The sequence below is a fragment of the Meles meles genome, chromosome 1, assembly GCF_922984935.1.
Source record: "Meles meles chromosome 1, mMelMel3.1 paternal haplotype, whole genome shotgun sequence".
In the NCBI taxonomy this organism is placed as follows: domain Eukaryota; kingdom Metazoa; phylum Chordata; class Mammalia; order Carnivora; family Mustelidae; genus Meles; species Meles meles.
Genome location: NC_060066.1, coordinates 147,958,630 through 147,972,296, shown reverse-complemented (window position 1 = coordinate 147,972,296; position 13,667 = coordinate 147,958,630). Strand labels below are relative to the sequence as shown.

The window sequence follows — 13,667 nt, the reverse complement described above, 5'->3', positions numbered from 1 at the left end:
GTTCAGTCCTAAAATGTCCCCTACGTTGATTTGAAAATGACAGCAATTTGTTTTTATTATTTCAACTGGAAGGATTTTAATGAAGAGAATGGCAGACTGCCCTGCACTGTGCCTCCAAGTGTCCACAGCTATGAGACTCTTGCATGCTCAGCATGGCTGGTAGATGTTATAGCGGATTGCTGATGTAATTTTCTAGGAGCATTCCTGAGCTCTTCCCCTCTCTGCTCTAAAACCTAGAAGAATTTATTCCCTCTCAGTGCGGAAGTTTCAGTAAAGGGTAAGACCAGTAATGAATGTTAAGGGGACTTAGGCATAAATAGTTTAATTAAAGTACTCTGGACTTGATACCAGTGTTCACAGAAATGAAACGGAGAAAGAGGGTGACGACTTGTGGTTTGCCATGTGGTTTTAAAATCTCTATCAGCATTCCCAGCCTCATACTATCTTCGTGAAAGGAAAGAAAATAAACTGAAACACAAAAGAACGTTGAATGTCTGGAGCTAAAATAAGCTCACTGATTACCAATAGCAAGGGTTTTACTTAGACAACTTATTGAAAGAAAACTCCCAAGAGTGTCAGTGTTTTCTACGATGTTAACAAGAAGGGGGAGTTCTGGCCTGTCAAGCCCACACATAAGATATTTCTGGAAAGTGAATACCCCGAATGAGATTTAGATTGAAATTAAACTAATTTATTTTTCATTTTCTAAGTCTCCTTGGGGGCATAATGGGGTTAGTGTTATCCATTTTTGTTGTTTGTATGGGCAAAATGTAGAATAGCAGCTCTCTTTTGCTAGTACGTTCCATTTCATAATTATAATTTTATAGTGCAAGTAAGATTAGAAAGACTGATTTTGTACATAACTTCTTTGGCTTTCATTTAGTGCTGACATACATTTAGGGCATAGAATAAGCATTGATGTTTCCTTTTACACAGCATTAGTGTATAATAACAAGGATGGGTGACTTTGGTAGGTCTCATACTTAGATGGTGCTTTTCTTTCCCTGTTCTCATGCTTTAGTTGTTTTTGGGTTTATCATCTAGTGGTCTTAGTACCTCAGTGTCTGTAAGTAGAAATTAAAAGATAAAGCTTTGGATATGAATCTTTATGTTGGCTTTACTCCTAATAGAATATCAACCTTAGTTAAGCTGTAAAATCTTTAAAAAAAAAAAAAAGAAAACCTTAAATTATCTTTTCCTTTAATTAATCTGAAGCATGGTCTAGTCTGCCTCTTTCATTGATACTTAAAAACAAACAGGTTTTTTTTTTTGTTTTGTTTTGTTTTCTATTTTTGCTGAACAGGCACGTTGCACATGAGGTTAAATGTGATTTCCTGGTACTATAACATAAACACATGAATGCTAAAACTGGTTAGTAATACTTTCCTAATTTTGCTGACAGTTTAAAGCATGGGATGTTTTATGCAGCTGATAAATATAAGCAGGTTACTGTTTGAAGGACTACACCTGACTGTACGTTGTTAAGTAGTGTATAAAACATCGAGGAGTATAAGCAGTGCTGAGGTGTATTCCTGGAAGTCATTTTTCCGCTTTGGAAGATTTAGTAGTAAGGATGCATTAATTGACGCTCTACATGACAGTGTCGTTAAGATGTGTAGATCTAAAAAAAAAAAAAAAAAATCTTGACTGAGGTTTGATAGAACTAAGACTAGGATAAAATTGTTTGAATTTGGGGCTCCTGGGTGGCTCAGTGGGTTAAAGCCTCTGCCTTCGGCTCAGGTTGTGATCTCAGGGTGTTGAGATCGAGCCCCACATCGGGCTCTCTGCTCAGAGGGGAAACTGCTTCCTCCTCTCTCTCTGCCTACTTGTGATCTCTGTCTGTCAAATAAATAAATAAAATCTTAAAAAAAATTGTTTGAGTTTTACCTTCTTACTTGAAGGATAAAAGCAAGGTTGTACATTAGAAGTGGGTTGGGATTTTAAAAACCAGGTCATTTATAGTTTAAGTAGAAGTGTTTCTGATTTTATTAAGAAATGAACCTTTACTTAGCATTAAGTGGAGTTTGATCTGTCTCCTGTGCCTTTATAGTCACAGTTTTTTCCTCAACAAAGGTTTTGGAAAGAGGTTTTCCAAAATTTAAGGACAAACTGGTTATGAGTATGGAGAGTTACTTAATCTTTTCTGTTCATTGAAAGGAAATTTAATAGCTTTTCTGATCTCTTCCTCGTTTTTGTTTTGCATTATGAGAAGATTTTGCTGAGCTTCATTTTGCAGGTAAAATGTTTGGAGGAGTCTGTTAGCTAGCTACATTTACTTACATTTACACTTACACTGTAAGTGTCCTTTGGCTCCACTTTGGTTAGGAGCAATGTTTTCCTAAGATTAGTTTCACCATGTTTGATTATTTATTCATTCTATCTTTAACTGATTGTGGTTTGTTAAGTATTTGAATTTTCATTGACTTTTTTTAATGGAAGGTTGTTCTTCATTTGGATCACAACGATAAAATCTTTGGACTTTAGTTTTCAAAATTGCATTTAAAGCTTGAATTTTCATAAATAATTCTGTTTGATGTAAAGATGATTGGATATAGATTGTAGGGTGAGAAAAATAAATTTGATATTCTTTTTACTTATTGCACAGATGGACGTAAGCTTTATTTGCATAAAGAAAACCATGATTTTATTACATTCCAGAACTTGTTTCTATTTGTTAGAAACAATCATCTATACTAAGTGTCATAATTGACTACAGTGTAATTTTAAAATTGTTTCACATTCTCAAACCTTAAAATTGTGTTTCACATTAAGATCCTTAAGAATACACTTAAATTTTTAGTATAGTTAGAATCAGCTCATGAAATATCTGCTTTGGCCAACGACCACAAAAGAGGTCTTGGTTGTGCGGTTTCCTCCTCATTTTCCCTTTACTAACAGAGGTTTTCCTATCTTGGCATCTGTTTCCTACAAAGCAGTCATCAGTCTCTGATTTCTTCCTTCCCTTTCTCCCCACAAACAAGGACTCTTTCAAATAGCAGATGACCGAAGACAGACTAAACTTGGATTGCTTTAAGAATGTAGGAATGTGTTCAAGAGTTGTGTGCATGTGGGCGGGCAGCCTGTATACATGTCATTGAAATGAAAATACTCCTTACAAGCAGAATTTGGACTTGCTCAAATCAGGAGCAAGTCCAGAGGCTGATTTAATTTCATGTGTACTAATTAATGTGCCTCATCCATGACATTAAAATTACTCTGATTGCTTGGTCAGATCCTTGAACGATATGGAGGATATAAGAAGTTGTTTCTTGGGGCGCTTGAGTGGCTCAGTCATTAAGTGTCTGCCTTCTGCTCAGGTCATGATCCCGGGGTGCTGGGATCAAGCCCCAAATAGGGGGCTCCCTGCTCAGTGGGAAGCCTGCTTCTGCCTCCCCCATTCCTCCTGCTTGTGCTGTGCTCTCTCTGGCTGTGTCTCTCTCCGTCAAATAAATAAATAAAATCTTTTTTAAAAAAAAGTTGTTTCTTGATTAGCCTTTTCAGTCTGACAGGTCACGAAATTATCGGACTTCTCTTTATGCTTTATATAAAATAGCTCGCAGTTTTAAGGCAAGTACTTGACCATAGCACTCATAAACTGCAGCTTCATTTGGGTTTTGTCTTTTGAATGGTCTTTGGGAGTTCAATGTGAAAAAAGAAAAGAGATTGCCGATTCTACAAGGTTTGTGTGCCATGTTTCCCCATCAGATTAATTTTTGATATATCATTTTTTAAATATTTTTGGTATTCAGGAGAGGAAGTTTCCTCTTTTTGTCTTATTTCTCTGGGCACAGAATCATCTGAAATGTTCTCAGAACCGGGTAATAACATTTCTGACTCCCTTCATCATGATACCTAGATGTCTTCAGTAGCTTCAGAGACAGCTAAAAATTGGGCTGTATAGGGAAGCAGTTTCATCCCTGAAACTATAGGCATGATAAAACCAACTGTGTATTATGGAAATACCTTGCTAGTTTCATCTGTGATTTTTATGGTTCTCTATATTTAAACATTGGATAATAGCTTCAGATTAACTTTTTACATTCTTTTTGGTGTGGTTGTTGGGGAAGCAAGATAGCGACTTTGTAGGGTAATAAGTGTTCCAAACCATTTAGTATCTCACTGCTTTTCCATTGAAGTTACATCATAGTCAACTGATAATAGAATATAGTGAACTGATAATAGGATATAGTAAACTACTAATAGAATCACATATGATGCATGAAGCATGTAGCAAATGCAGAGTAGCTCAGATAATGAGAAAGAACAGAACTACAGGGTTATCTAGGAACTTTTTTCTAAAAGTTTTTATGCTTTTGTGACAAGATCTAAATTATATGAGTTCCTTTTTTATAGATACAGCTTCAGAATGGGGGATATTCCCCTCATTCCCCCACTTTAAGAAACTCTTTATCTGCAGCAGATGAAGGGTAGATTGAGAGAACTTGGTAAGAGTATTATTTAGAAGGAAATTTCAGAAGTTGGTATGAAGAAACCGTTAAGATATCCCTTTAAAGGAAAATTTTGTTAATTTTCTACCCTCAAGGCTAGACCAGGAGGCTGGATGTATTTGAGAATTGTCTGCATTTATGTGTATTGTAGGGCTAGTATTTACTCTGATTCCTCCTGTTAACCTAGGAAGAAGTGAAACACTTCAGTAGAACCCAGCAAATAACCTGGTCTTTTGTCCTAGGAACTGAGAATTCTGATTAAGTCATGCTTCTCAAGTTTTTGTAGCCTCTCCAGTTGAAGAACTGGATTCTTAAGGGCTAGTCAGAATTAGACTTGGCTCCAGGTTTTATATTCTTTACTCTTCTCCCAGTTTTTAGAAAAATAGTGTTATAGCCTTGGAGAAACAATCATCATAGTCTTGGGGTTTTATTTGGGTCTAGTGGATGGACCAACCTGCTCAAGGATACAGGTTCAATCTTACTAAATTATACTTTGCTATAAAAAAACCCCAATATATGAAAATCTGAAACTTTAAAATGAAATAGTTAAGAGACCCTTTATTAAACTGCTCCGTCTATGAATAACAGTAATAATAGCAATTTGATATATGGTGTTTAGGAATGTGATTTTTTAGGATGTCATTATTATATAAATTACATACACCCATGTGTACTTCCTTGTATAGAAAATAAACTGCTTAATTTATCTCTAGTCTGTCCTGCAAGATAACGGGATAAAATAGTAGATAATATTACTGTTACCATCACTAGAAATGAACAAAAAAATTACAGGTATTTATAAAATTTTTTATACTATATATAATATATATTACATATATGTGTTTAACATATACTAAAGCTAGTAATTTGATAAAAAGACTGATGTGTGGCATAGAGAGATGTATTGTTCTCGAATGACTTCCTAAGTTTTTCAAAGAAAAAAATCATTAGGGATTTATATAGCTGTTCTACGAATTCATATGTCATAGTTATCTATAAATGTTTTTCAAGCTTTGATTGTTTTCTTTACATTCTTTTAAGGCTCAGATATCCAGTATGTAGGAGCAGCTCTCATATTGGATATAGAGTCAAAATACATACCATTTTAAAATAAAATTTTATACTTAGGAGATGGATTGAGACAGGGAAAGAGAGAGAGACTTATTATTTTTGTGTTTCTTTTGTGACGTAACAGGACCATAAGAGTAAATGATGGATTTGTTTGTTTTTCAGATATGAGGATCAATGATGCAGACTGCTGGGTTCGATGAAGCTGGGCATTTATAACTAGATTCATTAAGGAATACAAAGAAAATATTTAAAGGGATCAATAATGGTGTCTTCTGGTTGCAGAATGCGAAGTCTGTGGTTTGTCATTATAATCAGCTTCTTACCGAATACAGTAGGTAAGTTGCAATTTAAATTTTATTTTTTAAATCTGGGTGAACTTGGTTTAAACTATGCAGTATTCTCTATACAGAAGTGGCTAGAATGAGTTTTATTTTAAAAAGTAGCTGTTAAGAAGATTTCCCGACTGTCAAATTCTTTTTTTTTTGGTGGTTGAATTTATTTTCATTACACACAACTATAGTAGTGAAGAAAGTGCTAGAAATCTGAATTTATGTTTCACATAAATTTGTAAAATATTATTGTTAATATCCCAAGAGAAGTAAATGAAAACTTTGCTTTGGTATGTATTTTAGACTTATCGACTAAATTTATTCCAGTAAAATTGAAAGTATTTCATGTCAGTGTTTTTACTTCTTTAGTTTGCTGGCTTCTTAAGTGGAGTCATAGTTTAGTTCTAAAACTCCTAAATAAAGTTTTTTCATATCTTCTGGAAGATGTTTTTTTATTTGTAGTGCTTCCTTTTGAATGTTATTTATATCTTTTTGAAGATGGACCTTCCTTTTAAAGAAATAAACACTTTTGAGGCTTAGTGAAATAATAGAAACCATCATTTACCAATTATATGATTTTCTTAGTATCTGTTATTTCTTTAGTCTTACATATTATTTCCATGTGAAAATAACACCCTTTCAGGTGCTTTTTATAGAGCAGGTCAGAAGTTAATATGGAGCTAAGATATGTTAATTTTATAGCTACTTGATAGTGGTAGTTATGTATTCAGCGTGAAACTATATTAATCTTGTAAAATCTGTGAAGAATACAAAATCTCTGAGAAACGCATGGATTTTATTTGTCCCAATTAAATATTCTTGAAGAAAATACTTTAGAATTTTAAAATTGATTGTATATGTATTTTTAAGTGATCCTATTTATACCTAGTAACAAAATGATAGGTGGAGGTAAGTGGCAGCTCCCAAATAATAGAAGCTTATTATTCCAGTATCTTTGTAATAAGCTTCGGTGTTAGCATTTTAATTTTGCTGAAAGAATTTTATTTGGATTGCTGTCCCCAAATTATATTTCATCATAATCTTCTTACCTTCCCAGTCCCCTCTTTTCAGTATTGACATAACTTAATAATTCAAATAAATGACAAATTTAGGAATACTTTTAAAATAAATTCTGTATTTAGAAAGTAAGTAATGTTCACTTGGATTTAAGTCAAGCTTGAAAGTTACAAATGGGTTAATATTCTGTTTTTAGAAGATAATGCTCTTCGCATCAGAACTGAAAGATAACAAATTTAACAGTAAAATGCAGCATGTCTGAATGAATAGTACCATAATGATAAACAACAAGGAGAAACTGAGTTTAAGAATATGAATCTCTGGGTTGGATTGTTCAGAAAATCTTGTGTATAGTCTATAATTTTGCATCTGTTTTTTGGGGGGAGGGGTGGAAACGAACTGAATTCCTGCTGTTATGTTTGAATGTTTTTATACATTTAAAAAAGATTCCAGGTGTGGACCAATGGCTCATTAGTCCACATAATGAAAAAATTTCCAATCAAGATAGAGACCACTTTGCTGGCACAGTAGCTTAACTCAGCGGGGGTGCTAGCAAACAGAGACTTTTTCATGAGATACTGCAGTTTTATTTCTAGTGTCACCTATCAGGTCAGGATTCATATCTGCTGTTAAGAGAAATTTCATTTTTGGCGCATCAGGCCAGGGGGTGTTGCTTTTGAAGCAGCTCCCTCCTACGGGTAAAAAGAAACTGGGAGGAATCCACACTGCTAGCTGTGAGAGTAGACACAGTTAATGCACACTGTTAGAATACTGATCCAGCATCACGTGGTTTTGTCTTAGTAAAGTTTTACATGACATGATAGTCCTTTATTGCCCGAAAGCAGATAATGTTCTGTGAACACCTATAGAGAAAACCAATCAAAGTTAGGTGTGAGAACACAGGAAAGGAGTTATAAATTTAACCATTCAGCCCATTAAGTTTCTTCAGAGCCCCTGCATGATGGTTACCTTTTCAAATCTCACAGAGATGAACACTTTTTGTATTAGTTTCTGGAATCTTACAGTTATGACTTAGATAAAGTTTCCTAGGTGGTTTCTTCCTTTCTCATTTACTGAGTGACGAAATTGAGCCAGGTTCTTAGAATTCTGAAATGCGCAAGGCACAGTTTCTGCTTCTTGAGGAGTTCACGGTCCTGTGCAGGGGCAGAAACCTCAGGTACTTACTGCTGCCAAGCAGGCGAAGTCAGGGGAGCAGGCCAGTGAAGGTCTGCAGTAGGCAGGGAAATGCTTGCCAGAGGACCTGTGATTGCCATGCCAGAATTTAGCCTGGTTTTGCCAGACTTCTGACTTTTCTGACTTTTCTTGATACACAAGATTTTAAGTGATAGTAGCTAATTAAGATAAAAATAAAGCAGAACAAGCGTGTATTATATTTAGTGATGGACTTGCCTTTTTCAGAGATTTTATTTTTCCTCCTCTTTGCAGTAGTGTTTCACTTTAGTATGTTATTTTAAAGCCCAAACCTAATTTTAGAGTTATTACATCTATACTTATGAGAGGTAAATTTCCACATTTGCAAGGACTTATGTGTTTTATGTTCAGATGAATATTATAAATATGTTATGTTTTGGGTACACAGTGAAGAGCAAACTACGAAACAGTTTTTTAAGTTTTTAACCACAGTAAAATCTAATTACATAAAGATTTAATTGTTAGAATTAGCTTCTCTCCCTTTATCTCTAACTTTGTCAGCTAGTATTGAATAATCAAGTCTCACCCCTTAAATTTACTTGTTTTTGCAAAATAAGAACAATGTTTTATTTATTCTTAGTCTCTTTTCCCCTGTGTATTTTAGAAAATTGTTTAGAATTTCCAAATAAAAATGATTATGAAAGATCAGACTTTCAAAATACTTTGTAAGTTTTTCTTAGAATTGATTTTATTCCTACAGAACTAATCTCAAGCCCTTCAAAAATCAGTTTTGTTGAGAAACTGGTATGCTTTGATTTTTTTTGGCCAATTTTTATAAGCAGAGTAACCACTGTGGTATCATGTATCAGTAAGTAAGAAAGTAAATTGAATTTTTGTGTCCTAGAGAATTAAATTATGCTATATAATGGAGCCCTGGCAAGCATAAGTCAGACATGTGAAGACTTGCTCAAGTGACAAGTTACAAATAATAGCAGTTCTTCAGCAAAGTCGGTTTTAAAATGGGTTTCAGGTTGACTTCTTTATGCAGTGAGTATTTAATTAGATTTCATTAGTCAAAATTTTAATTAGTTCAGATTACATTGTTGTTTATCATTATTTCAAAAAAGAATGTTATGTCCATATAAATGCCAGCTATGCAAGATACAGCCTTACCGCTTAGTTTTACATACATCCAGAAATTTTAAGAATATCGGTGTAGAAAGTGTCTTAACCAGTTTTAAATGTACTTTTAAATTCTCTAAGCATATTTTACAGTAACTTTTGTGTTAATGATATCTTACTGAAAAATGATGTTTGGTTGTAGGGTCTTTTTGCTAGTTGAGTGATGGAAAAAAGTAGATCTAGGCATTAAGTATGAATTAAAAAACTGTTTTAGTCATATAAATATTTCCTGGTCCATAATTTGGAAGGAGTAGTAGCTTTTTTTTTTTTTTTAAGATTTTATTTATTTATTTGACAGAGAGAGATCACAAGTAGATAGAGAGGCAGGCAGAGAGAGAGGGGGAAGCAGGCTCCCTGCGGAGCAGAGAGCCCAATGTGGGGCTTGATCCCAAGACACTGAGATCCTGACCTGAGCCAAAGGCAGAGGCTTTATCCCACTGAGCCACCCAGGCGCCCCAGGAGTAGGAGCTTTTTATCCAAGGTTAAACTTAAGAAGGATTACAATAATTCAGACCTGTCTGTATTCATTCTTTCTTTTATTTACATACACATATAAGAAAATATATAAAATATATATCATACACACACTATGTCAGCATCACAAGGGCAACAGTTGTTTTTGGTTCTTTATTTCATCAGTGTGTCCAAGTGCCCAGAACAATGCCTGGCTTGTAGTAAGTACTCATTTTATATCCATCACATAAAAAACCCGAAATTTTTGAGAGGTTAATAAACAGTTGTAATACCAGGGTAGTAAGTGCCATGATGATGATACTCATTGGGATGAAGGGGAGGAGGTGGCTGGATATATATAAGGAAAGGCTTCCAGCTGAAGTGATCATGATGCTTGAGCTGACTCAGTATGAGTTGACCAAGTTGTGTAAAGGCAGTGGTGAGCATGGGGGTAGAGACAAAAAAGTCAATGGAAAACAGCATGGTGTAGAATAAAACACTGTAGTGATTCTTAAGAGCATTAGAATTACTTAGAAGGCCCAGGGTGGGGCCCAAGCATTGCATTTCTGACAGATTTGAGGGATGACACTAATGTCCCTCAGCATCACACTTGACCATTGTAGTTTGAGCTGAGGTGTAGAGATGTGGATATGGATATAAAGTTACTTTTTTGAAAGAGTTTTTTTTAAAAATTACGATTTAATTCACTGTGATTCCAGAATAGTAACCAGTTGATTACTAGGAGTTACTATCTGTATCTTTTCATATGGTGTCTTACTCCTCTGATGACACTTCTTGGTCATAATTTTAGGCTCTAAAAGGGATTTTTCCCCCTCTTTCTTGACAATATATTGAGAAGGAAAAAAAATGGAAAACTTGGCTCCAGATTGTAAAAAACAGAACATATTTTCTGTTAGGAGTAATTGTTACATTTTCAGAGCTCCTAAACCCTTGCTTCAATTTGTCTCTTCATTGTGATAACCTTGTTCTTTTTCTTGTTGGGAATAACTATATGGCCGTTGCTGTGAAAATGCTGAATTGACTTACTGTAGGGACTTTAGATTTCCCAATCTAGCAAAATTGACTACTTTTGTTCATCTCAGTATATTTTTGATTAGTTGAAAGCTAGCAAGTAAATTTTCAGCAAGGTATTTGAAGATTTGGCCATATGACTCCTATTAAACTTAATGGGAGTCACAACTCCCATTAAATTAATAGGAATCGTACAGCGTATCTATGTTGGCTGCATAGCAAATGTAACCTTATTTTTTAAATTCACAAATTATGTAAATTAACACTGGTTTAAAACAATGCATTTTTTAAAATAATGATTTTATTTATACGTTTAGTGCAGATCAATGTGATTTAACTCCTTGAGAAAGTACCCAACTATATTGCTCTTAGGACATTTTATTGTATTATATGAGTGTAATGCAATTTGATTGCAGCAGCTTTCCTCTGCATAGGTAGTGATGTAATTCAGTTTTAAACATATAAATATTAATGCCATTTACAAATAATATAATGTTGCTTCTTATCTTGTAAAAACCAAATGCGTTATTGTATTACTACCAGGATTTAAGAATAAGGTTTATTTGTTCAGAATATGACTCAAAGTTGAAAAAAAATTAAGACTAAACTTACTAGGAGACATGAGCATCTTTTAAAAAGTTAGTTTAGAATATACATTTGTCATCTTATGTACCAATATTCAGTGTCAAAATATGCCATATTTCATATATTGAAGATTAAATTCCAGTGTTTGATTTCCCACTTTCTTCCCATTCTCTACCCTATTTCATGCTCTTTTGTTCTTTTCCCATGTTAGAAAATGTTTATTTATCCACACTCTGTGTTGATTCACAGGTAGGTCTGTTGCTGGTGGAAAAGTGTTATAAATCAGTGTGTCACACACAACAGCCACCCAGCAGACCTCAATAACAGTGTATTGTGTGGCTGTTCAATTTTTACAAGCCTCCGTTTTCTGACAGAAAAGACTGCATCAAATGCTAAATAAATAAATCTGTTTTATGAAACAATACTTTGCTAAAAGTAAAGAGGTTATGAACTTGTCCATATCAGAGTAAATATTTGAAGTATTGATTTTACATCCATATTGGGAATTTATCACAGTTGTTATATTTTTTGAAAGAACAGTGTTATTAAGGTAGCTTAATTAAAAGCATAGGAAGCATGTAACGCATCTTAATTTTGCCAAACAGTAATTGTGTTAATTACTCCTTAATGAGTAATTTCAGTTTTGATGAATCTTTTGTTTCATTTTCTGAATTAATATACCTTTTCAGTTTTTCATATGTTATATACTTAGGTTATGGTATTAAAGAATACGATAATACAAATGACTGAGCACTTCGGAGTATTAATGTAGAACTGGTATGTCTCCAAGAACCGATTTATCTGCCACATTACTAAGGGAGTGTTTTACTGAAACATATGCTTGGTACCCTATGGTACTCTTTATTTTCTTTTCACCTCTTGCATGACAGAGAATGACATATGACAGCCGTGCGGTCTACATGTATTAGACATCAGTGTGGATTAGTGAATATCTCATGACATCTTTCAACCCTATTCTTGAACTCCTTTTGTCAACTTGACAGAAGTGATTCCAGGAGAATACCTAGCGCCGGCCCTGGGATCTCTTGGCTAAAATGTAAGGCTGAGAAGGGAATTCCATATCAGAGCTTCAGGAAGCAAAAACAACATTTATAATCCCTCCTTATCAGCATGGGACTCTACTGAGTTTGACTTTTATGTCTGCCATTATTCTTGTTTGAAGGGCTTTTTTTTTTTTTCCCTAAAAGTACTTTTTCCTTCTTCTGATTTTGAATGTAATACATTGTTATGAGAAAAGATAAAAAATTAGGAAATTGAAATAAGCTTTTAAAACTGTTCCTAATTGTAGGACTTTAACATAACCATGGCACGTTTCTTTTTCTTTCACAACATACCTGATTTTTTAAAAAAAGATTTTATTTATTTATTTGAGAGAGATCACAACCGCCTGCGCACACACAAGAGAGAGAGGAAGGGAGAATGAACCGGGGGAGGAGGGGCAGAGGGAGAGGGAGAAGCCGGCTTCCAGTTGAGCAGGGAGCCTGATGTGGGGCTTGGTCCCAGAACCCGGGGATTATGGCCTCAGCCCAAGGCAGATGGCTTAACCGATTGAGCCACCCAGGTGCCCCACCATCTTGCTTGATACTACAGCTAAAACAAAATTATGATGTGTGAAACAAAATTAGGTTCTTCATTTCCATATACTTTTATAGTCTGATTTTTCATTTATATTATCATAACTTGTATTACCATGTCATTATATATTTAGATAATGGATTTTTAACACCTGCATGGTTATTTATCATTTATATGTCAAAAATGATACAAAATCCTGTGTCTGTAATTGTTGACCATTTGAACTTAATTTCTTTGAAGTATAAGGAAAATGAATATGTATGTAACTGTTTTTTCTTCATATCTTATTATTTCCTGAGACTGGAATTCTAAAATTCTGATGGCATGTGGACGTCTTCCAAACTGGTTTTTCTGAATGATTATACCACTGTTCATTTTGATCTCCACTGTCTGAAAGTATCAATCTTACATACTTTTCCATCATTGATTTTAAATTTTTAGAAGAAGTGACACTTTGATCGGAGAAAAAGGGTATCTGTAAGTTAAATTTATAATTTGTGGGCTAATTGGGAGGAAAAAACTAGTTTTCACAGATTTATTTATTGGCTAGTTGTAATTTTAATGTGAATTTTTTTGTGCACTACCTTTGTCAACTTTTCTGTTTAGCTTTTCTTGTTTTTAAACTTTGATAACATCTTTTTGTCATTTTTTGTTGTGCCAATCATAATTTGTTTGCCTTATAATTCATTTCATTGCTTAATTTTTTTTTAAGATTTTATTTATTTAATTGACAGAGAGAGATCACAAGTAGGCAGAGAGGCAGGCAGAAAGAGAGGAGGAAGCAGGCTCCCCGCTGAGCAGA

At 34.3% G+C, this 13,667-nt stretch overlaps 1 protein-coding gene across 2 annotated transcripts in view; it reads left to right on the top strand.

The window, feature by feature from the left end:
- The window catches only part of ADGRL2 (adhesion G protein-coupled receptor L2), a 630,223-nt gene that overhangs the window by 468,517 nt on the left and 148,039 nt on the right, over positions 1–13,667 (top strand). For both annotated transcript variants that reach the window (XM_046010332.1, XM_046010339.1), the window contains one exon: positions 5,682–5,854. In XM_046010332.1, the coding sequence (XP_045866288.1) occupies positions 5,782–5,854 (73 nt within the window). In that variant the 5' untranslated portion in view covers positions 5,682–5,781. The remainder of the gene's footprint in view (positions 1–5,681; positions 5,855–13,667) is intronic.